Genomic DNA, 27,149 nt, shown 5'->3' with positions numbered 1-27,149 from the left:
GTTTATGAGTTACGAATAAGATACGAAACATGATAAATAAAAGTGTAACCGGTTCTGGCAGTTAGTGGGGTTACTATTTCTAGGTCGTGCACGTACCGCCGTACCGCGGGACACCCAACAAGGGAGAGTGCTCCTTGAGGGTTACCGCAAGCTAAAAGAGAAACTACTTAGGTACGGGCGTATGTCCAACAAGGGAGAGTGCTCCTTGAGGACTATCGCAAGGTGGGAGACGTCCCGCAAGGCTAACTTGTCAGTTACCAAGTAAAAAGAAGGTTTTAAGAAAGATAATGGGAACTATCAAAGTTTCAAGTTATAAATGATGTTTTATTGCATTTATGAAAATGTTTTACTATGTTCTATTCTCCCTGATTGCAAAGTAAATAAAATGAATTGAAATGAGTTTACGCTGTTAGGGTAGTATGTTACTGGGCCTCGGCTCACGATGTTGCTTTTGTTTTAGGTACGAAGAAGATCATGGGATGCCTTAGAGTGAGGATGCAACCATCAAATTCACGATCGATGTTTAGTAGAGACAATTATGTCATTAGTAATAAAGGGATGTATTAATTAAACTCTAAGTTTGATCTCATGATTTGAGTTAGATTTTAATACTAATATTAACCAAATGCTAAAAGTATTTATTATTAAAGTTTATTTAGTAATTTAAAAAGGTTATGTCGCCTTGTATTTTCCACGAGGGAAATACGGCAAGTGACGCTCCGACTAAATTAGGGTTTCCGCTGCTAATTAAAGATAATTAACCTAATTAATGGTGTTTAGAAGTCGGGGCGTTACAGTTTGGTATCAGAGCCAAGGTTCTGGACCATAAGTGCTAAAACTTACGGGTTTTGCACGTAATAAAATTCAATAGGTTTTAAGCGAAGAGTTTCAAGAAATAAGTTAAAAAGAATATGTTAAAATCAATTCAAGTTAAAATGGAATGAGTGTGAGTGTAGGAACGGGATTAAAGGGATTTATTCTCCTGTTATTTATGTTTTCCTGATTGAATATATTATGCGAAATACCGATTGTCGAGGGCATTAACGATGCCATGAACGAAGCTCACAACAAGCGCAACATTCACGATGGCGCCAACATTGGTATTATTTTATTTTATCTCTCTCGCTTTGGATCCGAACTTCCCATGTTTTCATGTTTATCATGTTATGAGTTTCCTACCTTAGACAGACTAGGCAAAGTTTAAGCATTACTGTTTTCTTGAAAGAAGTTAAGTTATAGCACGGTGCGAACACAAAGATTTTGTGGATATGAATTGTTTTGAGGAATTTTTATGGTTATGGAATCTTTAAGGATAGTATAAATGTTTAAGTATCAAGCGAGCATAAGGTTGTATTTCACGAGTGGTGGATCACTAATTAAGTTAAGGTTATTATAGGTTTATAGTGTTTAAATTATGAATGAAATTGATTCTAGGGTTACCTTCCCGTGTTATCCATGATAAATATTTTGGTGTATAAGTACAAAAGTCTAGTATCTAAAAGATGATTGATATGCCTCTATTAAGGAAGCTAAGAAGTTATACATAAACGTTATGAACCACATGAGTTAGGGTAGAAGACCCGTTTTAGTTGACATATGAATAAGATTTTGAGGATTTTATCAAAAGGAGTTATCAGGAATTAGTATATCAAAAGATTGAATGATAGAGTATCGAAAGAGCATGAGTTTGTATTTCGTAAGTGGTGAATCAACAATTAAATCGAGGTTTAAAGCATTGAAGTTACGATTGAAATCGATTCTTAGATTACCATTCCGCATAATTTATAAGGATTATTTTTATGTATTTATCTGAAAGGATGTTTGATAATCTCCATAAAGAAAGCTAAGTGAGATAATTTAAGGTTTTGCAAAATGTTATGGGAAAATATGTTTTGTGGTGATCGAAAAGACGAAATTGAGTTTTGCATATAAAGCTTTGAGGATTCTACCAAAATGAGTTATCAAGAATAAGTCTGTGTATCGGGTTGATGATATCAATGAATGTTATGAAATTCGAAATGAGTTATGAATGATTGAGGAATGCAATGAAATTGAGAATAAGAAATCGACAAAATGACATGTCTATAAAACCAGGTAGTCTGAACTAAGTTTTCTGGAAGATAGATTGTTTCTGAGAAAGGCACATTTGATGACTTAGCATTATCCGCGAAATACGAGGGTTGTCTACCTGAAATACTAAGAATAAGTAACGATCGAAGTCGTATGTCAAACGATGTATTTTCTGTCACGTGATTGACTCGAACCCCTGCAACGAACGTAGTCAACGAAGTTATTCAACGTAGAAGAAAAGAGCGGAGATCGAAATCAAAACGAATCGAATAAAGAAAGTCAACGAAAAGATTCCTGCAGCAAGGAAGCTCAAGAACAAACGAAAACGCAATATCTCCAAATAGTCGCCTAAGAATGATATAATGTACGAATCGCGATGTTTTATGTAAACGTGTTATGAATCAACCATGCTCGTGTGTTAGATCAAATGATTATAATATGAATGTTATGCTTATGTTGAAAGTGAAATTTCAATTTTTGAATTATGATATACTTTATGGATTATGTTTATGATGTCATGATTGCATTGGTAATAACTAATCTTTTTACATGGAAGCCGCCTTCGATGGAAGTTCTCCTGAGCTCAGAGTACGAGATTGTTATAATAAATAATTTTTACAAATTACTTGGCTATTAAAATTGTTAGATAAATATTTATTTTCATTATATATCTTCAAAATTATAATTTTGCATTAAAAATTACTATTTTTGGTGGAAAATATTTTTCAAACGGGATCTCACAAAGAAAAATGGGAGCCTAGTCTACGCTAACAAGTTTGCCCTTTTTTTTTTGTGTTCTTTGCTCCTCGATCCTATTTTATGAAGTAAAGTAGAGATACAAAAGACGATGGCGGAATATAATTGACCTTAATGACGATTAAGATCAACATATAATTTTGCCCCTTTTGTATTCTTTACTCTTCGATTCTAGGTCTCGAGTTGAAGCGGAGTCATTAAAAAAGATGGTGGAATGAAAGCTAGACATTGTCGGAATTGGAATGAAATCGTGAGATCTTGGTTTTAAAATAAAATATCGTACTTTTATTCAAATATATTCGACTTTCAACAATCAATTCAAGTTTCGAGGACGAAACTTTTTCTAAGGGGGTAAGAATGTAATACCCCGAAATTTTTAAACTCGATTTATTAAAATTAATAATATTTTATTAACGTAATTTCGTTTTAATTATTAGAAATAATTTAAAAATTTCGTTATTTTAAACGATTTTACGATTTATTTTAAACGATAAATTTATAAACGAAAATTTATTTATTTTTCGTTAACGATATATTTTACGAGACTTTGTTTTAATTAAACATTTCTATTTTTAGTAATTTCCAAAAATAGAAACATAATTTCTGAATTTTAGTCAACCATGTGAAATTACGAAAATGCCCTTGGAGCACCAAGATTCCATTTCCCTTTCTTCTCTTTGCTCTCCACGTACAAAGCAAGAAATGCAGAAATTTCTTCCTTCCTCTCCTTCCCTCAATTCTGTCTTGATTCATTTCCTTGTTCCCCAAGGATTTCAGCTTCTCTTTCACTCTACTTGACTATACAAATCAATCCTAATTCCAATTGAATTTTCAACATCAAAAATCAGAGAAATTAAAACCAATTTTTACTCCCTTTTGCTCCTGCTCCGTGCGAACCACCACCACCCTCAGTGGCTGTTGCCACTGAAACCACCACCAATCGCCAGCTCCTCCACCATCTCAACACCATCGCACCACCATCATCCCTCACCTCTCCTGCTCTTCCCCTCCCACGCACTCCCCTGCCTCGCTCTGTCTTTTCCCTTTTGCGGCACCACCAACGTCGCGCCACCACTCCCAACCTCCCCCACCACCTTGTAAACCAACTCCCTCCCCCACATACTCCGACGAACTATATAGTCGCCGCCCAGAACCGCCCCAAGTCACCACCACCAATTCCCCTGTTTCCCCTCTGTTTCGCACCCCTTTCCCTTCCCTCGTGTTCTTCCGCCGCGAACCACCATCCCCATCGCATTTCCGGCGCTTTCTTGCGCCGCCGTGCTGCCCAGGTTTCGGCCACCTTCGGCCGAACACCACCCCCCCCCTCACACCCCTTGCCTTTCTCTCCTCCTCACTCGCACCTCCCTGCCTTCTCGCTCCTCCGTGCCCAGCCATCATCTCCGTCGCGGCTACCTCTGCTGTGTTGCGGCGCTGCGTCGAAGGCCACCACCCAACCACCTCTTGTCTTCATCCTCCTTGCCTTTTCGTGCCCTGCTCTCCCCTTTTTCCTCGTGCTTCCCCTGCCGTGTTTCTTCTTCAGAAAACAAGTTCCTTTTAGGAACTTTGTTTTCATTTACTCCTCCAGCCAAGGCCCAATTCTCTTGGCCCAAAATTTTCAATGTGAGTTGGTTATCTTGCCCAATTACTTATCAAATTTAGATTTTTTTTATAAAGTAAATGGTTGCTTAAAATAAAATAGATTTTTAATTGTAATTTAAAATATATATATTTCGACAGAGTTTTGGTTTAAATAATATTCGTATAAAATCGATTTATGAAATATGAATTTAGATTGAAATTTTGATTAATAATAACATTTTCGTTAAAACTATGAAATTATAATTCGTAAATTCAATTATTTATAAACTTAATATAAAGTATTAATTTTAAAATATTAATCGTTTAATAACTAATTCAATTATTTAATATTTTGAAAGAAATTGGACTCGGAGTTCAGGAAGAACGATCCATCGAACAGGAAGTATAAACTACGGTTGAGGTAACATCTATTGCTAACACCCACAATCCCTTTATGAAATGTGTTTTATGAGATTATGAAATGTGTTTATAATGATATGTTTTTATTGGATTGTGGGATATGAAATGTATTTATAAAGTGTGCTTTATGCATGATGATATTCAAATATGTTTATGAATGATTTTATAAGACTGATGTTTATGAGTTACGAATAAGATACGAAACATGATAAATAAAAGTGTAACCGGTTCTGGCAGTTAGTGGGGTTACTATTTCTAGGTCGTGCACGTACCGCCGTACCGCGGGACACCCAACAAGGGAGAGTGCTCCTTGAGGGTTACCGCAAGCTAAAAGAGAAACTACTTAGGTACGGGCGTATGTCCAACAAGGGAGAGTGCTCCTTGAGGACTATCGCAAGGTGGGAGACGTCCCGCAAGGCTAACTTGTCAGTTACCAAGTAAAAAGAAGGTTTTAAGAAAGATAATGGGAACTATCAAAGTTTCAAGTTATAAATGATGTTTTATTGCATTTATGAAAATGTTTTACTATGTTCTATTCTCCCTGATTGCAAAGTAAATAAAATGAATTGAAATGAGTTTACGCTGTTAGGGTAGTATGTTACTGGGCCTCGGCTCACGATGTTGCTTTTGTTTTAGGTACGAAGAAGATCATGGGATGCCTTAGAGTGAGGATGCAACCATCAAATTCACGATCGATGTTTAGTAGAGACAATTATGTCATTAGTAATAAAGGGATGTATTAATTAAACTCTAAGTTTGATCTCATGATTTGAGTTAGATTTTAATACTAATATTAACCAAATGCTAAAAGTATTTATTATTAAAGTTTATTTAGTAATTTAAAAAGGTTATGTCGCCTTGTATTTTCCACGAGGGAAATACGGCAAGTGACGCTCCGACTAAATTAGGGTTTCCGCTGCTAATTAAAGATAATTAACCTAATTAATGGTGTTTAGAAGTCGGGGCGTTACAGTTTGGTATCAGAGCCAAGGTTCTGGACCATAAGTGCTAAAACTTACGGGTTTTGCACGTAATAAAATTCAATAGGTTTTAAGCGAAGAGTTTCAAGAAATAAGTTAAAAAGAATATGTTAAAATCAATTCAAGTTAAAATGGAATGAGTGTGAGTGTAGGAACGGGATTAAAGGGATTTATTCTCCTGTTATTTATGTTTTCCTGATTGAATATATTATGCGAAATACCGATTGTCGAGGGCATTAACGATGCCATGAACGAAGCTCACAACAAGCGCAACATTCACGATGGCGCCAACATTGGTATTATTTTATTTTATCTCTCTCGCTTTGGATCCGAACTTCCCATGTTTTCATGTTTATCATGTTATGAGTTTCCTACCTTAGACAGACTAGGCAAAGTTTAAGCATTACTGTTTTCTTGAAAGAAGTTAAGTTATAGCACGGTGCGAACACAAAGATTTTGTGGATATGAATTGTTTTGAGGAATTTTTATGGTTATGGAATCTTTAAGGATAGTATAAATGTTTAAGTATCAAGCGAGCATAAGGTTGTATTTCACGAGTGGTGGATCACTAATTAAGTTAAGGTTATTATAGGTTTATAGTGTTTAAATTATGAATGAAATTGATTCTAGGGTTACCTTCCCGTGTTATCCATGATAAATATTTTGGTGTATAAGTACAAAAGTCTAGTATCTAAAAGATGATTGATATGCCTCTATTAAGGAAGCTAAGAAGTTATACATAAACGTTATGAACCACATGAGTTAGGGTAGAAGACCCGTTTTAGTTGACATATGAATAAGATTTTGAGGATTTTATCAAAAGGAGTTATCAGGAATTAGTATATCAAAAGATTGAATGATAGAGTATCGAAAGAGCATGAGTTTGTATTTCGTAAGTGGTGAATCAACAATTAAATCGAGGTTTAAAGCATTGAAGTTACGATTGAAATCGATTCTTAGATTACCATTCCGCATAATTTATAAGGATTATTTTTATGTATTTATCTGAAAGGATGTTTGATAATCTCCATAAAGAAAGCTAAGTGAGATAATTTAAGGTTTTGCAAAATGTTATGGGAAAATATGTTTTGTGGTGATCGAAAAGACGAAATTGAGTTTTGCATATAAAGCTTTGAGGATTCTACCAAAATGAGTTATCAAGAATAAGTCTGTGTATCGGGTTGATGATATCAATGAATGTTATGAAATTCGAAATGAGTTATGAATGATTGAGGAATGCAATGAAATTGAGAATAAGAAATCGACAAAATGACATGTCTATAAAACCAGGTAGTCTGAACTAAGTTTTCTGGAAGATAGATTGTTTCTGAGAAAGGCACATTTGATGACTTAGCATTATCCGCGAAATACGAGGGTTGTCTACCTGAAATACTAAGAATAAGTAACGATCGAAGTCGTATGTCAAACGATGTATTTTCTGTCACGTGATTGACTCGAACCCCTGCAACGAACGTAGTCAACGAAGTTATTCAACGTAGAAGAAAAGAGCGGAGATCGAAATCAAAACGCGCGCCCAGCGATGTCGCGCGCCCAGCGAGCGATGGCTCGCGCGCCCAGCGAGCGATGTCGCGCGCCCAGCGAGCGATGTCGCGCGCGCGCACTGCGAGCGATAGCTTGCGTGCGATGAGCGCTGGCGCGCGCAGCGAGCACAATGTGTGCGGATGCTTGCGATAGGTAATCAGCAGCTATGCGACGAGCGCATGGGCTGCGCGCACATGGCCAGCAATGGCTGTGTGCGTACGGTCCATGGGCGTGCAACGCGTAGGGTATTTGCGTTACGATTAGATCGTTTTGAATGTTTAATTTGAAAAATTTCAGTTCACGTAATTTTAATTAATTTTAAAATTAATAATTTGAATTATTTTCTTGGATTTTAATTTTGAATATTATAATTATAATAAATGTTATTTATTCTAATTATTTTACTAAAATTAAAATCATGAATTAATTTAAATACGACTGAAATTAAATTAAATTTTTGGATTCAATTATAAATTGATATGAGCTTTAAATTTTAATTAAATTTGTATGTTTCCGGTTGGACTAGAAATACATTTTTATGTTTAAAATTGGTAAAGCATATGAATTTATTGGTTTAAGTGGGAGCGCTTTTTAGTCATAAACTCTTGATTAGGTCTACAAATCCTTAAGGTTAAAACAACTTGATTAGAATTAATAAGGACTGAATAATTGGTAGATTATTGGTGCCCTTGATTAATTGCTGCAAATGTTTACGTGATGCATAATGTGTTTTACTAACCAGCTACGTGGGCCATTCATGATAATGAATGGGTGAATGGTATATATTATATATGTACTGTTTTGCAGGTTATGAAGTGACTAGTATGGCCCAAATAGGATAGAAAATATGGTCTGCGTACCATTAATTTGAATGTAATTGGTCTAAAGTACCAAAGTTATTTTTCAATTCAAATATGGTCTGCGAACCATCAAATAGTTGTAATTAGTTATAGCTTATCCTATTTGAAGAAAATGGTGCCTCCCACGGAGATTTTCAAGACGGACTTTGAAGTCAAAGCTTCAAGATGAAGTCGGGCCATACTAGATCACAAATATCTTATGCATGTTTTAAGTTATTTATTGCTTTAAATATGTCTTAAAATGCATGAGATTACGGCTTGATTATGTTGCATGATTAAGGATTTTAGTTCACTTAAAATCTAACCAACATAGTAAGAGCCTTAAGTTCCAAACTTAAAAATTGAGTTAAAAGGTGCCATGCCAAAATATACACTTGCTTGGATATCCTTTACATCAATCTAGTAATAGTTTTCGCTCAGCGAGGTGTTACTTATTGGTCCTAAAGGGGCAAGGTACACAAATAATTGTGAGTACATGTTAGTTTTGGTGAAACTCAACGATATAAGTAAGGAGTCCTTTTATGTCGTGGCAAAATCGATAGGTTTACCTAATAAGTTCTTAGACGTACCTATCAACCAAGAATAGTTTCTAGACTATTAGCAAAAGGCTTTTGCTTACCTAAGATGTTTTAGGATTAAGTCGACAAACTGTGCTTAATTCTTCAATGATTTTAGGATCTTGGAATCATTTTATTCACACCTGCCGGAACACATAAATTGAATAAAATGCTTAATAAACATTGAATTATGCATGTATGCTAGAATTTAAGTTTATTAAGAGAAACTGTGAATGGTTATTTATTTGTTTATTCTTTTCAATTGTAGTTTTTAATATGGCAAACAACAATTCATTCAACATTCGATCAATTCTCGAAAAGGAGAAGTTGAACGGGAAAAACTTCCTTGACTGGCAAAGGAACTTGCAAATAGTTCTTATGCAGGAAGAAAAGGAGTATGTCCTAGATGAGGCGATGCCCGAAGCTGCAGGCGACGGGGTCACTCAGGCAGCCCTCAATCGTTGGATTGATGCCAACAAGGATGTGAAATGTCTAATGCTCGCCACCATGAGTGCGGATCTGCAGAAAACGTTCATCAACTCAGATGCTTTCACAATCATTAGTGAGTTTAAGAACATGTTCCAAGATCTGGCTCGAGTCGAAAGATTCGAGACTCATAGGCAAATTCTTGAGACCAAGCTTAAGAAAGGCGAGCCCGTAAGTCCACATGTTCTCAAAATGATTGGACTCATTGAGAATATGAGTCGGCTGGATCAGCAATTTTCTCAGGAAATGGCTATAGACACCATCCTCCATTCTCTTCATAGCGGGTATGATCAGTTCAAACTGAACTACAGTATGAATAGTCTGGACAAAACGCTCACTGAGCTTCACGGTATGCTGAAGACCGCTAAAAAGACGCTCAAAAGTGATAAGCAGGATGTGCTTATGGTGCGTGGGGGCAAGTTCAAGAAATCTGGAAAGAAGAGGAATGCTAAGAAAGGTGGCAACAAAGCCAGCCCAACTAAGCAAACTGGCGCCAAATCTGCAAAGAGAAAGGTCAGTCAACCCACTTCTGAATCCGAATGCTTCTACTGCAAGAAGAAGGGGCATTGGAAGAGAGATTGCTTGAAGCTAAAGGAAGATCAGAAGAACGGAACAGTCGTTCCATCTTCAGGTATTTTCGTTATAGACTGTATACTTGCTAATTCAACTTCTTGGGTATTAGATACAGGTTGTGGCTCACACTTATGTTCCAATCCACAGGGACTAAGAAGAAGTAGAAAGTTAAGCAAGGGTGAAGTCGACCTACGAGTGGGAAATGGAGCACGGATTGCTGCATTAGCTGTAGGAACTTACTATTTGTCGTTGCCCTCCGGGCTAGTTTTGGAACTGGAAGAATGTTTCCATGTTCCAAGTCTTACTAAAAACATCATTTCAGTTTCTTGCTTAGATGCTAAGGGATTTTCCTTTATAATAAAAGACAATAGTTGTTCGTTTTATTTTAAAGAGATGTTTTATGGATCTGCTAGATTAGTCAATGGACTTTATTTATTAGATCACGACAAACAAGTATATAACATAAATACCAAAAAGGCCAAAAAGGATGATTCAGATCTCACCTATCTGTGGCATTGTCGATTAGGCCATATAAACTTGAAACGCTTAGAAAGACTTCAAAGAGAAGGAATTCTAGAACCATTTGACTTAGAGGATTATGGTAAATGCGAATCATGTTTACTTGGCAAAATGACAAAGCAACCTTTCTCTAAAGTTGGAGAAAGAGCAAATGAACTATTGGGTTTAATCCATACAGATGTATGTGGACCAATGAGTACAAATGCTAGAGGTGGTTTCAGCTACTTTATCACTTTCACTGATGACTTCAGCAGGTATGGTTATGTCTACCTAATGAAGCATAAGTCTGAATCCTTTGACAAATTCAAGGAATTTCAGAGTGAAGTAGAGAATCAATTAGGCAAGAAGATTAAGGCACTGCGGTCTGATAGAGGCGGTGAATATCTGAGCTATGAATTTGATGACCATCTGAAAGAATGTGGAATTCTATCAGAATTGACTCCTCCTGGAACACCACAATGGAACGGTGTGTCAGAACGGAGGAACAGAACCTTGCTAGACATGGTCAGGTCAATGATGGGTCAGGCCGAACTTCCATTAGAATTTTGGGGACATGCACTAAATACAGCTGCACTCACTATAAATAGAGCTCCGTCTAAAGCTGTCGAAAAGACTCCATACGAATTATGGTTTGGAAAGCCTCCAAATGTGTCTTTTCTTAAGATTTGGGGATGTGAAGTATACGTCAAACGATTAATTTCAGACAAACTTCATCCAAAATCTGACAAATGTATCCTTGTGGGCTATCCAAAGGAAACAAAGGGGTATTACTTCTACAATACATCTGAGAACAAAGTGTTTGTTGCTCGAGATGGTGTCTTTTTGGAGAAGGATCACATTTCCAAAATGACAAGTGGGAGAAAAGTAGACCTCGAAGAAATTCGAGTCGAACAACAAACTCTAGAGAATGCTCAAGATGACATTCAGGATGAAACTCAGAGATCTTTAGAAGAATCTGGTGAGAATCATGGTCAATCTAGAAATGTTACCCCGCGTAGATCGCAAAGATATAGATCTCAACCGGAAAGGTACTTAGGTATTTTGACGAACGAGAGCTATGACGTTCTATTACTTGAAAGTGATGAACCTGCGACTTACAAGCAAGCTATGACGAGCCCTAGCTCCAAGCAATGGCAAGAAGCCATGCAATCTGAATTAGACTCCATGTCTGAAAACCAAGTATGGGATTTGGTCGATTTGCCAGATGGCTACCAAGCCATTGGAAGCAAATGGGTTTTCAAACTGAAAAAGGACAAGGATGGGAAACTTGAAGTTTTCAAAGCTAGATTGGTTGCAAAAGGTTACAGGCAAGTCCACGGTGTGGATTACGATGAAACCTTTTCACCAGTTGCAATGCTAAAGTCTATTCGAATAATGTTAGCAATCGCTGCATATTACGATTACGAAATATGGCAGATGGATGTCAAAACTGCTTTCTTAAATGGCGTTTTAACAGAAACTGTGTTTATGACACAGCCTGAAGGTTTTGAGGATCCAAAGAATGCTAAAAAGGTATGCAAGCTAAAGAAGTCAATCTACGGATTGAAGCAGGCATCCAGGAGCTGGAATATACGTTTTGATGAAGCAGTCAGTGACTTTGGTTTCATCAAGAACGCGGACGAATCTTGTGTATACAAGAAGGTCAGTGGGAGCAAAATTGCTTTCCTAGTATTATATGTCGACGACATATTGCTTATCGGAAATGACATTCCTATGTTGAACTCCGTCAAGATTTGGCTTGGGAAATGTTTTTCGATGAAGGATCTAGGAGAAGCACAGTACATATTGGGCATCAAGATTTACAGAGATAGATCTAAAAAGATGATTGGACTTAGTCAAAGCACTTATATCAATAAGGTGCTTGATAGGTTCAAGATGGCGGACTCCAAGCGAGGCTACCTACCCATGTCTCATGGAATGACTCTAAGCAAGACTCAGTGCCCAAAAACACTTGATGAGCGTAGACGAATGAATGGGATTCCATATGCATCATTGATTGGTTCAATAATGTATGCTATGATATGTACACGCCCGGATGTTGCGTACGCACTCAGTGCTACGAGCAGATACCAGTCAGACCCAGGAGAGGCGCATTGGACTGCTGCCAAGAATATTCTGAAGTACCTGAAAAGGCGCAAAGATGACTTCCTGGTCTATGGTGGAGATGATGAATTAATTGTTAAAGGCTATACGGACGCAAGTTTCCAAACCGACAAAGATGATTTCAGATCACAGTCTGGGTTTGTCTTCTGCCTCAACGGAGGAGCAGTAAGCTGGAAAAGTGCTAAGCAAAGCACCATTGCGGATTCTACAACTGAAGCGGAGTACATTGCTGCACATGAAGCAGCAAAGGAAGCTATATGGCTAAGGAAGTTCATAGGAGAACTTGGTGTAGTCCCCTCCATTAAAGGACCAATAGCCCTGTATTGTGATAATAACGGAGCTATTGCACAGGCAAAAGAGCCTAGACACCACCAGAGAGTCAAGCATGTACTTCGTAGATTTCACCTTCTACGAGAGTTCGTTGAAAGAAAAGAAGTCGAGATAAGCAAAATTGGAACTGATGACAACATATCAGATCCATTAACTAAACCTCTGCCGCAGGCGAAGCACAACTCGCACACTGCAGCTATGGGAATCAAGCATATTGGAGAATGGCTTTGATGTCTCTGTTTAATGTTTTAAAGTTTTAGAGTTTAAATCTTTGTAAAACATTATCGGTTAATCATTCACAATAAATGAAAAGAATTCATTTTTCCATTTAATTTGTGGTTTATTAAATGATGAGTCCCTTCAATTTGACGATATATTCAAGATAGACTGTCAGGACCAGTCTTGTGACTAAGAAATGTCTATCAAGTGAACTTGAATGTCAAAGGTTGAAAATGGTCCCTAATCGGAGTTTTCTATAAAATTGGACGCATAGAAAACGTTAGACGATTAGAATGCAAGATGACTAGTAGTTCTGTTTCTTGAACTATGTGGACATGGCAATGTCATAATCATTTGCATAGATACTTACTTTGGGAAGACTAGTATCGGACGAGACCTATGAAACTTTACTGTAAGAGATGAAAGTCTGTCATAAGTAAATTTCATTAAATTATTAGACACTAAATCCTCAATACCTGAGTGATTTGAAGATTACTTGTTTGAGAACTGGTTGCTTTGACGTTGACCAACCGTCGCACCGTAAAAGGAGGCTATAAAGGCAACGCTCAGGTAATCACCTATCAAACGAAGTCTAATCTCAAGATCGCAAGATTGGGATTGTCCTCCCATAAATCGGGATGAGATGCTTAAAAGTTGTACAAGGCCACTCGGAGAGCTAGAAACTGTGAAATGCATGGCCGTGCTCGGATGAATCATAGGCTATGATTATCTGTTTATTTGATCAGTTGAACTCTGAAACCGAGGAACACCTCTGGACATAATAAGGATGACAACTCTTACCTTATGTTCAAGAGCAAGCATCGAGCGACAAAGGAATTAGGAAATGCACACTTGTCCCTAAGGACAAGTGGGAGACTGAAGGAAATAATGCCCTTGGTCCAAGTATGCATTCTATGTTAAGTCTAATAAATGCGGTTCAGTATTAATTAACAAGTTAATAATTCAGTGAGATCAAGTGAGCTGAATGCCTAGCTAGAGGCCGCTTCAGTTCAAGTGGAATTAATGATATTAATCCACAGCTTACTCTTGACTGAACCCGTAGGGTCACACAAATAGTACGTAAACGGATCAAGTATTTAATAGCATTAAATACTCCATCTATGAATATTCGGAACCGACGGATCTTGGTTTCAGTGGGAGCTAAGATCGTCACAGGCAAGGAATGAATACTCCGGAAACGATGATATTGCCGGAAACGGAAATATGGATCGTATCGGAAATATAAATATTATCCAAGTCGTAGATGTTGCCGGAAACGGAAACATGGTACGTGTCGGAAAATATTATCGGAAATGGAAATATTGCCAGAATCGGAAATATTGCCGGAAACGGAAATATTGTCAGAATCGGAAATATTACCGGAATCGGAAAATAATTCCGGAAACGGAAATATTAAATATTTGTTCGAAACGGAAATTAATTCCGGAATCGGAAATATTAAATATTGTTCGTATCGGAAATGAATTCCGGAATCGGAAAATTTAATCGGAAGCGCATCGTACGAATAAGCATCGGACGAGGCCTGCCGGACGAGGCCCAGCACGAAGCCAGGCCATCGCCCAGCAAGCCAAGCGCGCCGCACAAACAGCCACGCCAGGCCCAGCAGGCTGCGCAGCGCGCACAGCGCGCACAGCACGCGCAGCGCGCAGCGCGCGCGGGCGCTGCGTGGGCTGCTGCTCGCGCGCACGCATGGGGCCCATCGTGGCTGCCGTGCGTGTGTGTGCAAGTGTTTGTGTTCGTGCACGTTTCCTAAAACATGCAGAGTTCGGTTAATGATTAAATTCCTAATTCTATTTGATAAATTAATTAAATTAGAGTTCTTGTAGGATTCTAGGTTTAATTAATTTGTATCTGAATAGGATTTCGATTCCCTTTCCATACCGCTATAAATATGAGGCTAGGGCTCACAATTTATAACACAAGTTTCAAAGTATTCAAAGTGAGTTTTTGAGAGAAAAAATTCAGTCACACATTTGCCTATAAAGTGCCGAAAATAATAGTACCTTAAGGGCGATTCTAGTTGGTCAATCTTAAGGCGGATCCGGACGTGCTGTGGACTATCTACGGAGGGACGACACTTGGAGTCCTAAAGACTTGTTCTTGTTCGGTTCGGGCGCAGCTAGGGAAGGCACGCAACAAAGAGTATGCATCTAATCTATGCTAAATGATTATGTGTAAATAATATGTTTTCCTGGGTTTATGGTTTTTCCGCATGATTTATGAATTGTCATATGTATCATAACCTAACATCTTCTCCTTTGACACAGTCTGGATTGTCTGGCTTTGCCCCAGGCCGGGTTGTGACTGATGCGGCTATTCGGAAGCGGGCCAAGTACGAAGCACGTTGCAGGGCCATTGGTTATATGGCTTTCTTCCGTTCTCTTTCTCTTCTTTGGGTGAGTTGGATAAGGATGTTGTTGCGTTGTTGAAGCGGATACAGAAGTTTTCTAGGACACAAGACATTGAGACTCGTGCTGCTGCTCATATTTTCACCAAGATAGGTTTTGCTATAGCTAGAGGAGTGGGGGCCAGATTGTATCTCGGCTGCCCACTAATCATTTGTAAAATGTTTGACTTTGTTACCATTTGATTTATAATAATAATAACAATAACAATAATAATAATAATAATAATAATAATAATAATAATAATGTTATAGTTAAGTAATATGATTATGATTGATGAATAGAGTAAGTGCCAAAAAAAAATGGTAGGTTAAGGAAGGTTTGTGTCCCCAAGGAAGCATGCTTAAACAGTTAGGATGGAGTGATGGTGCTTGCTTCCCCCGACAGAGAATGTCTCAAAGTTCAAAGGTTGCCTTTCTATACAATTACATGATTTAGGACCACTGTTCCTGCCCTGCTGCTAAAGAAAAGAAATTACACCTTAAAAGACACATAAATAGAAAGAGAGAGCACCTGGAAAAAAGATACAAGATCATTTTCCGCAACATAGGAGACACTTTTTTAGTTTTATCTATAATCAATTACAATTACAATTACAATTACAATTACAATTACAATTACAATTAAAATTGGGGTCTTGTTTAGGTGATTAGGCGTTCACTTAAGTCTGCATTTATCTAAATTAAGTATATTGGAGTTTGAAAATAGCTCGTTAATGTATGGTATTACATTTGAAAAATGAAAATAATAATCATTTAACCATGTTGAATTCGAGTTTATAATCTTAGATATAATTCCTTTTTGGGCGGAATTATCAATTACGAGTTAGTTTTTATAGAGATGACCAACGTGTCATCCAAATCAAGTTTGATATGTTACTTAAATCGAAGTTGAATTCCGGTTGATACATTTTTGGTTCTATTTTGAGTCAACTTAGGTCAAATTCAAGGCGAGCTATATATAAATTTGTTATAATTTTACTCAACTTAATTATCAAGTTTGATCAAATTTACATTAGTAATCAAAATCGGAATAACCAATTTACAGCTCGGAATAAAATATTATACTGTAATACAACTCAATTTTATCAAATCAGATAATTATAATTTCAAGTATAATTATTACGGAGAATCGTATTTTTTTTTTCTGAAGAGGAAAACAACTAAAAAATTGTTTTATTTTCTTTCGTAAAAACACATAATTTACCCGTATAGTTGTACTTCATCCGTTTCGAAATAATGTGGACGGTTTTCATAAATAGGCATTTTAAATTATAAAGACACTCTAGTTTATTCTATTTCTGGATAAATGACCCACCATATTTAATGCATTCACACCATTCTTTTTCCCACTTTACTTAAAATTACAACATTTCACTCAATCTATTTTTATATTCTATTTTTGCTCATAACTTTTCACTTAACCTATTTTTTTATTCTTCTTTTTTACATCACTTAACTCAACTTTTTTTTTTTAACTACATTCTACTTTTTTCCATACTTATTTTCTACTAGGGGTTTAAATGAGCCGAGCCGAGCCGAGCTTTACCCTGTTCATGTTCATGTTCATTTAACTTATGCGAGCTCGAGCCCGAGCCCGGGCTTTTAACCGAGCTCAAAAATTTGTTCAAGCTCGGTTCGTTTAAAATATTTTGTGTTCGCGAACTGTTCGTGAACGGCTCGTTTATTAATCGAGCCGAGTTTATAAACGAGCTTTCTTAAACGAGCTTTAGAGTATAACCACATGAAAATCTAACAAATTATAATTATATCTAATAATAAAGATTAAAGTATACATTACTTTATTTGATAAACAAACTAATAATTTAGAAAGAGTCAAAGAGCAATAATTTAGCAATTAAAATTTTATTTCAAAATATTTTTGTTCTATTATAGATTCCAAAAGTCAAAAACATGATTTTTATTTATATTTGAAAAATGTATATATGGTAAAATATGATACATAACATAACTAGACGAACTTGTTCACGAACATAAATGAACGAGTTGTTCATGAACATAAATGAACAAGTTGTTCATGAACTTAAATGAACGAGCATACATATGTTCATGTTCAAGCTCGTTTATTAAGCGAGCTTCAAAAGTTGTTCAAGCTCGGCTCGCTTAGTAAATGAACGAACATGAACGAGTTTTAAACGAGCCCGAGCACGAGTAGTTTATTGACCGGCTCGGCTCATTTACACCCCTATTTTCTACATTCCAATCATTTATCTTGATTGTTGTAAAATGGGCAGACGTCCGAAACATTTCAAAACGGAGGGAGTATTAATTAATGAGATGGAGAAAGAAAGTGTGTAAGAAAATATGGACCCTCAAATCTTAGATAATATCTTGTGAAAATACCAAAGTCTACCCTACTACTGGCTACTAGGCCCTTATTATTGTGGCTTTTGGGTATCTTCCTTTAATTTTTATTAATAATATTATTAATAATTTTATTAATATTATTAAGTGGGCACTGCCTTAAAACCTGACAAAACAGTACCACACGGCTTTACCTTTTTATCCTTTGCCCTAATTGATTTAGGATTAGAATTAGGATTAGTGATACATACACTTTACACTTAAAATGAATGTTGCACAGTCGTTTTCATTCTATGACAAAGATGTCTTACATGCCCTCACAAAACTACTGCTACCGATTATCATTATTCATTCCCTTCTATGCCCAACTCACAGTGAGAGCTCGATTTTCTGATTTGTGAAACACAGGTGAATAGAACACGCTACAAAAAAGGAGTAGAAAATACGGGCGTATTTGAGGTGAACAAATAATGACAATGATGGTAGTAGTATTCCGTATATTCAATTTGAATGGATGAGAATATAAGGTCCATCTCTGTCAGAAAGAGCTTGATTGACATCATGGTCCAAGATTACGACATACAGTAGATAAATTGACAGTGATTTAATAAGGTACGGACCACTATGTCCACGGCTTATCTCCATCATCTGCTTCTACTAATAATAGTACAAGTAGATCTCATTAGCTTAGATATGCCGATATTCGAATCTCCCCAACTTAATCCCAGATTACAGAATACAGAACATCCCAACCATAAGCACCTATGATTGACTCGAACCAACTGAACCACCCATTTACTAACTCTACCTTTAGCAACTACGGACTACTCTCTATAAAACAAAAACATCTTATACTCTCTACTGCACTAGGAGTATATAACAGGACAACTTTGCTAGACCAGAGGATCAACATTGAATAAAGTAAATTTGTGAAAGTGGGCAGAAAGTACACTATTGCTGTTTTGTTCATCAAGTAAATGTGTATGAACAAGGTACACAAAATTAACCAAGGGATCACCTAAAGAATCAGAATGTACAACTGTTCTCAACTGCAGACTACTACAGACCGGAGTACAGAATTGTTAAAATACATGTAAATTGTATGGTCGGTTTTACCAGCCATACACATCCCCCATGAAAGTCCATCACTCAAACTAATAGACCGTAGACTTGTATACAAGTATGTAAATTAACCCAAGGAAAGGGAAGAGTAAAACTGCAGTGGATCATGTTATGTCTCACTCTAAAATGGAAAAACACGTTGATAACCCACATGCAAGTTTATCATCCAACTATTTAGTATTTACTACTCCGTACTCTATAATTCACCAACTCTCCATGTATTGTCACGGTTCAAGTATATCTTCTATGACAGAAACAGTCCATTAAACATTTATACCTATTCATCTGCTTGTTTATCAGCCCGGAAAATTTAGTATTCACAGATACAACCAAGCAACACATCCACACAAAAGAGTTAGCCTCAGACCATGCTGATATATAATATATTACACCTAGAAGAAACAAAAGACAAAATAGCTTTAACGAGTGAATCAACCTATATTTCACATATATGATGTATGGTAAACCCGAGTAGGCCCCATCTTATTTAACAAAGTGGTCCGGACCTGACCCAGTAATTATAAGGCCGGATCAGGACCTTTGGTGGTTCCCTACCTAGTTTAACATCTCTATCGACTACCCACCTATAAGTTCAGATTTAGTCCACCCGATACTGCATCTGCCCAGAGACAGCTACACAAGGTGAGGGCAATTTTGCTATTTTGACAACACAAAATTTGACCAATAGCAATCTTCTTGTCCAGCCCATTTTCCCTTATAGCTGTTCACCCTAAGTGTCTAGAACATCAGTTGCCATCACACGCTTAAAATTAAATGAAAGTTTGAACATACCTTGGCCAGCTAACGAAGCAGGGAAAATCCCTATGATATTCCACGCCAATCAGTGACTAATCGCTAGATCACCAATCATGCACACGAGTAGCAGCAAAGATTACGTTGCTCTATAAGTGGAACTCTTAACATTATCACCAATACCGGTGTCAGATATACGACATCGTGACATGAATATGGAAAAATTTATTTTGGACTTAAAATTATGCAAATTTTCCTGAAAAACAAGATTCTGAAACAGTGAAACCAGAACATGAACTCTATCAGTTCCGGCCGTGTCTTTTCACCGGAAAACCCCTTACAGGTTACGCACATCTTAAACTGAACTTGATAGACCTTATTTAAACTTATCTAAACTTACCTACCCAAATGTGAACAAAGTAGGCCTTCTTGGATTATTTTTACTGTACTGATCTGAACTAGGAGGACCTTATCCGGACTTTTTAAAACTATTCAAATCTACAAGACATTCTCTAAACTTATGTGAACTTATTATCCCTCATATGATAACACAGAGACAAGGTGATGGGATTTTAAGCTCTTACTAGTCTTAAATACCAATCCAATTTTTGTTTAGATGATTTTTTTATTCACCTCCAACAAAACCAGATTTGTATATCTGCTAGGTCCAAAACCCGGTAGCTAATTCATGTCAATGGACCACAAGTACATTTTGGGGCCACATCAATAATCAACCATTTTCCACTAGCCTTCTGAAAATGATCACATGCTATCAGAGGCAATCCTCCACATTGTTTCCAAAGTTCAATAAAAAAAAATTCACCAATTTAAGCCATGAGTAAGTTGGTTACATCTGTTCCCACTGAAAATATGTTTTCGCTCATTCAAGTAGCTCTTCCAGTCCATATACCATACTACTCCTCCGCTATTCTTTAACTTATCGAGTGCGACAGAAGTTTCAACTTTCATCCTATCATTCATTTAATTCATTGGCTTTACTATCTCCTTTGAATAAATAAGGAAAAAACTTCCTTTTAACACCCAACATCTACAATTCATCACCTCAAACCAATGCGGGCAACAGGTCCCTTCAAAAATATTCAATTGAAAAGATTGCCTCATGTAAAGCGCGACTTAAGAAAGACACTATGCTTTAAATGTTTCTATGAAATTTATGCAGGGCAACACAAACTATAACACTATAGGGAAATATTCCGTATCAGATAATTTTCTGCCAACTAAACAAACCAGAACCTTAACATGCATAGTTGTCTGGTAAATTCCATAAACTTTTAATGCTACCCTCCAATGCTTCTACTAGCACACCTTCTACATTCATCATGAATTACTATGTATGACATTTCATCACTCCATCAGTTTGGTACATGTGAGCCTGTAGATTGTTGTTTCAGTTTACTTTGGACAAATCCTTCTTTTCTGTTCCTCATCTTATAAATTTCTCCTTTGAAGTAGGTATCAGTTTTTCAGAAAGACTATCAAGCTAACCTAGGATATCAATCCTTCCCTTGACTTCACATGAAGATTACAAGTTTGCAAGGGAAAGCAATGTACATAATCGCGTGACAAAACCAGTACAAAATCTCACAAAGTTTTAGAAACCTACTTCTATTTGGTATATTTAAAGTTCCAGTCAATTGTTTCTTCATAAGCTTTTGTTTGTCCGTTGGCATTCTCTCCCTCTCCTTCTCCTCTATTTAAATTTTTTGCCCTTTGCTTCACCAAAATCCATCACCCATTCCCAAAATCCATCTCACTGTATACCATCCTCTCTCTCTCTCCATTCTTTCCCTTCCTTCCCTACCTTCCTCAAATCCTTGATTCTTTATAAATAAAGAAGTTAGGTTACTAAATATATCAACACGCAGGTCATCTACGGTTATTGTGGTAATTCCATTCATCCCAAAAAGCTACTAGCTATCCTTTGCAGGAGTACAAAATATATTTATTTTTTGACTTTTGTGCTTCAATCACAGAGTTAATAATTAGCTTTGCTTGTGAACATCATATAAATCACTCGTATATAAAGGGAAAAAAAGTTAGCGGAAATCACTACAACCTCACTCCTTGTAAACTAGGATCTTACATTAAATCAGTTAAGAACAAGGTGATCCAGGGTGCAGTAATAAATGAAGAAAGACAAGAGAAAAGAGTATTACAAGTCATGTTGGCTATTCCACCTGGACTGCAAAATTCCTTAGCCTTCTTCTTCAAGGACGATTGGTAGAGGCTGCAAAACCATGAGACAAATGCATGTGGTATATAATCGGAACAAGTTAGGAGACCCTTCCATCAGCCACATTTGATCGAAGATTTCTTCTAGAAGGGCGATTTTTCCCCTTGGTGTAACTTGAATTCCATTCTCCACCATCTTGAGCATAGTAATCCATAGGGTAATCAACTCCACCTTTGTTAGCTTCATTATCACAACCACAACTCCCCGAATTCCTCCCACAATCAACACCAACATCACTATTATCTCTCTCCCACCAACCACGTATCAAACCAAGAGCAATTTCAGCTTCAAAAGGATTCAACAAAGGCCTATGGAAAGCCTCTCCCCAATCAATTGATAGTCGGGGACAAGCAATTTGAATCCAAGCATCAATTGAATCCTCAAACAAAGCAATCCTAGTAGGTGATATTTCCGACATTAACACAACCGTCCATGACATCCCTTTCTCCTCCATCTTTCTCTCCAACCTTTCAAGACTCTTTGGGTTCCCTTGCCTTCCGAGCGTCCCCAACACAACTCCCCAACTCTTAGCCTCTCTCGCTTTCAAAACTGCCTTCATCCTCGAACTCTTCATCCCCTTATGATCATACTCCTCCAAGAACAACCTCCCCAAATACGGATCATATCTGAACGCCTTAACCTCGGGATTCGCAATCATAAACGCCTCTAAATGAAACCTCCCATCGGCAACAAACACAATCACCAAATCCTCCCCCTCATCATCAACAATACCCCCAAAATCCTTCTTAGAAACCCTAGGTGCAGTACACCCCAAAACCTCCCCAGCCGATAATGGTTTCGCCTGGGGTACCAAAACCCTAAACCCTAATCTCTCAAGCTCAATCTTCGCACCCCGAATCGCCCCGGAAAATTGAATTGTTCCCGCAACAGCCAAACTCCTACTCCCCAAATCATTGGTTTCAATTGTTTTCACAAGCTTCGATACGTCAATCCCAATCTCAACAAATACATACAAACAAGGGATTACCGTATTATCCACCGGAACAAGGCAGCTATGGCCGTAATGAATGAGAAGATCCGCGCCAAGGGCAGCAGCGGAGAGGTCGTCCACGCAGCAAGCGCCGTAAGTAACGTCGGCGAGGACGAAGACGTCAGAAGCGGAGGCGAAGGTACGGAAGATGTCGGACAGAGAGAGGGAGTACATGAGAAGACCTTCAGGGAGCTGGAGGGCGACGCGTGGAGAAGGGGAGGAGAGAGAAAGGATTCGGTGGACGGATTTGTGGACTTCGAAGTTGTAATTGGGTGGGAGGAGAGATATTGCGGCGTTTAGGGAAGGGTTGTTGAGGATTGAGGATGGGATTTGGTTGCGAATGAACCGTTTTGGTTGGGATTTTGTGGTGGTTTGTTGGGTGGTTGTGATGGTAGTTGGAGGTGGTGCGGTGTTTTCCGGAGCCGGCATTTCAGTGTTTTTCTCCATTTTGGGTTCTTAGGTTTACTTTTTCGCGTTTGCAGCAGCGGACCGTTATAAGTTTGCAGCCGTTTCCGCAGACACAAACCACACCGAAGTCAGGCATAGTTAACAATATTCTAACCATTTGACTTTTACATTTACTAGCAACTATTCACGAGTTAAGCTAATGTTTGAGGATTATCTCTTGAGTTCTTTCCTTTTTAGGATTTACCCCTATTTTTTACTTTGGGTTTGTTTGCAAAACTATCGGTAGCGGATAGCTTTTACCAGTTGAGTAGCGGCTAGCGGTCAATAAGTAGAGTGTAGAAATTAGCTGTTAAAGTAGCGGTTGATAATACGAGTGTTTGACAATAGTAGCGGTGGAAATTACAAAAGACAATAAATAATGTATTTATTTAGAAAATAAAAAACCATATTATAAATATAAAAGTTAATTAAAATATATTAAAAGTTACTCCGTATAACAAACTGGATAACAGTTACAAAAATTTGGTATTGGTGTACCACATGTTGCTTACTTTGAAAAATCAGAAAAGTTATGTGCCGGCATGATATCATCCTCCGCATTGAGTTTTGTTTCCGTTACAATGTCAAGAACTATTAAACATAATTGCTTGCCTTCGATATTATTCATCACGTAAATACATAGTACATGAAATCATAAGATCTACATATGGAAACTCTAACTCTAAGTTTAGGTAATTCTATGTGATTAGGAAACTATTCAGAACCTAATTTGATACTACCACAAATATATCTTAATTAACATTGCCGACACCTCCAACCACCACACCACGTACTTTGCCGGAGACAACCTAAATACACCAAATATTGATAACAAGTACTCCCTCCATTCCTAAATGATGTTCCTATTTGGAGTTTGGGGTGGAAAATAAGAAAATGAAATCTTGTAATGATTGGGTGTAAGAGTATAATTTAATGGTTTTCCTCGGAAGTGTACATATGTAACAATATATTATGTTTAGCAGATCTAATATAACCCGAGTAGTCGATATCCATTTGTAATCCCCGTAAATTTATAAACGTTATTTATATATTTTAACGTATATTTAATATATTTAAATAAGAGTTTACGAATTTTAGAAATAAATATATAATTAGCGTATATTTATTTTACTACATTTTGAATATTTTAACGATTTACGAAATCAAAATAATTTTAGAATCTTACGTTGAAAAGAAATCGAATTACGAAAACTGATTGAGTTTAGAAAACGATCCTATTCGGTTTGGATTCAAATCCTAAAACTAAATTCCTAATTCTAGCCCAAATGGGGTAAAGCCCAATACTATAAACCCCAAAACCCCCCATAATCCCCTTTTCTACTTCACACGTGAAACAAGCAAACCCCTCCTTCAACAATTCACGTAAAAGTCCAAAACCCTCAAAACTTCCTTCTCCCTCACGCTGCTTCCCTAGCTGCTGCCCAGCCGCCGCACCGACCTCCTGCCACCAGCCACCGGCGAGCCGCACCGCCGGTAACTCCCTCCTCTCTTTCGTTCTCCTTTCTCGCCTCTCTTCTTGTTCGTTCTTCTTTTCACGCAATTTTATTTCTTGCTCTCCTCTTTACGTGCGTGTTTCTTGTCTTTCGCACAACGCCGCCACCACGCTGCCACCAGCGTTTGTGGCCTTGTTTCAGCAACCGTGCCGTCGCCTGAACGCTGTCCCTTTGCACGGTAGTCCCTCTTGTCCCTCCTTATTTTCTCCTTCATTTTTTCTCTTTCTTTTATTTTCGCTCCCCCTTAATCGTGCTTGTATCGCACAGCCACCACCACCACTCGTGACTGCCGAGCAAGTTCTGCCGCCTCCAGCCGCGCCTCTCACCGCTGGCCACCTTCGTCCTCCCTTCCTTTTTGGTTAATCCTTGAAAAACCCTAAGTGAATTAAATGTTTTAAATTATGTTTTAATTATGTAATTTACTACTATGTTTTATTGAATTAAATGTATAGTTTTTATTATTCAATTATGAATTTCATATTTTAATGTTTGCATAATTGAAATATTAATTTTCAGATTTCACAAATTGATTGAAACGAGATTTTGAATTAATTAAAGCTGGAATTTTAAGTTTTAATGGTTTTAAATCATGGTAGAATGATTGGGAATGATTAAAACAATTATTTTTATACTCTGATCATGATAACTTGGTGTTGGGGAAGTTTGTAAACGAGTTTATATTGCTGAAAATTAAAGTATAATGTTTGCGAAGAGTTTTCAACGAATTTCAATCACTAATTCAATAATGATGATGCTAGGAAGTCAAATATTCAAGTTTTGGTATTGGGGAAGGTTCTAAATATGTTTAGAATGCAATTTAGAATGCTTTATTATGGTTGCGAATGATTAGAAAAATTGATTGGGATTATTTGTTGGTTGTTTTAGGCGGAGAATTCTCTTTAGGCGACTTTTGAAAGTGTTAAAGTGGCCTATCAGTTTGTTTACACAAGGTACGTACATACATGTGTGCTTGGAGATGTGTGTTATTTATTGAAACCATGTTGAAATTGTTGATGAACTTGGTTATGTTGAAATTACATGTTTAATATTGTTGGATGGACATGTTGAACATATATTTCGTTATGAGAATGATAACATGTTAGTATGGATGATTGATGCAAACATGTTGGTTGGGAACACTAGATTATTTTTATATATATATATATATATATATATATATATATATATATATATATATATATATATATATATATATATATATATATATATATATATATATATATATATATATATATATATATATATATATATATATATATATATATATATATATATTGAATTCAGATCGATTGATCGTTGTTCTCTTTTAGCTTTTCACTACTTTATGAGGGTCGATGACCTTGTTTAGTAAGTTGAAACCTTATACCCATATAGAGGGGTTGATCAGTATTAAAGGAAAGGTTGAATTAATTGGAATAAGTCTTGATTGATACCTCTGTGATCACTTACTTAATTCCAAGATAAAAACAGTTGAGAATAATTGTTGATTGTAGGAGTTATGTGATTGTTGAGTCATAACAGAGTTTTAATTTGTAAAGCATGTAAAGTGAAACTAAGTAGCAATAGCTTTAGACTGTGCACGTCTGAAGTGACGGACAATCAGGAGTTGGGGTCATGGGTCGCCTATGGCTTTTTCTGGGCCGGATTGATCACCAGTTCTATTTTAGTCAAAAGTTCCTCGATATCGCAGGTCATTGCGGTTACGGAGTCGCGCCCGTACCTCGTCTTCTTTAGTGAAGGCTTCTAGTAGACAACTCAGTACATTGACTATTTCAATTAAATAATGTTAATGATACAAAGGTCTAGTTTAGTCAAATGTAGTCTTCAAGTCAATATGTTTTGGGTTATCCTTGCTTATGTTTTATTAGTATCATGTTAGGGTTGTTCGTTTAATAGAATCATGTTAGGATTATTATTGTTTTAGTATGTAGTACTCCGCTTTGCTGATTACGTGCTTTGTTTGTGTGTGTTGATCATGGTTATGCCTTATTGATCCTGTGATGACCCATTTTTGGTGAGCAGTCTCTAAGGATCAATAAGCGTTGCCCATCTACAGGTTTGAAGATGATGCATCATTGGGATCGGGATTAGAAAGCTTGTATTTATTTTGTCTTGTTATGTGATTCGGGTTTTGTTAATTTGGACTTTAAACTTGACGTACTATTTACATTTCCTTATTTTCGTTGATTGGTTTTTGGGATTAAATCTGTAATCGATTATTTATAAACCTAAAGTTAGTTTTATGTTTTCCGCTGCAAAATTCTGAATAAGCCATTACGTTTTCACACGGGCGATAATACTTTG

At 37.0% G+C, this 27,149-nt stretch overlaps 1 protein-coding gene across 1 annotated transcript; it reads right to left on the bottom strand.

Moving 5' to 3' along the window:
- Positions 1-21,626: 21,626 nt before the first annotated feature.
- Positions 21,627-23,694, bottom strand: LOC110793601 (2-(3-amino-3-carboxypropyl)histidine synthase subunit 1). Its single transcript, XM_021998490.2, has one exon. The coding sequence runs from the start codon at positions 23,308-23,310 to the stop codon at positions 21,913-21,915; it is 1,398 nt and encodes a 465-aa protein (XP_021854182.1). The 5' UTR covers positions 23,311-23,694; the 3' UTR covers positions 21,627-21,912.
- Positions 23,695-27,149: the final 3,455 nt, after the last annotated feature.

Source organism: Spinacia oleracea, chromosome 4 (assembly GCF_020520425.1).
Source record: "Spinacia oleracea cultivar Varoflay chromosome 4, BTI_SOV_V1, whole genome shotgun sequence".
Taxonomy (NCBI): domain Eukaryota; kingdom Viridiplantae; phylum Streptophyta; class Magnoliopsida; order Caryophyllales; family Amaranthaceae; genus Spinacia; species Spinacia oleracea.
Note: the sequence above shows the minus strand (reverse complement) of the source record. Positions and strands in the feature narration are given on the sequence as shown.

Coding starts and splice junctions, on each gene's coding strand:
- LOC110793601 (XM_021998490.2), bottom strand. CDS start 23,310: ATGGAGAAAAACACTGAAATGCCGGCTCCGGAAAACACCGCACCACCT.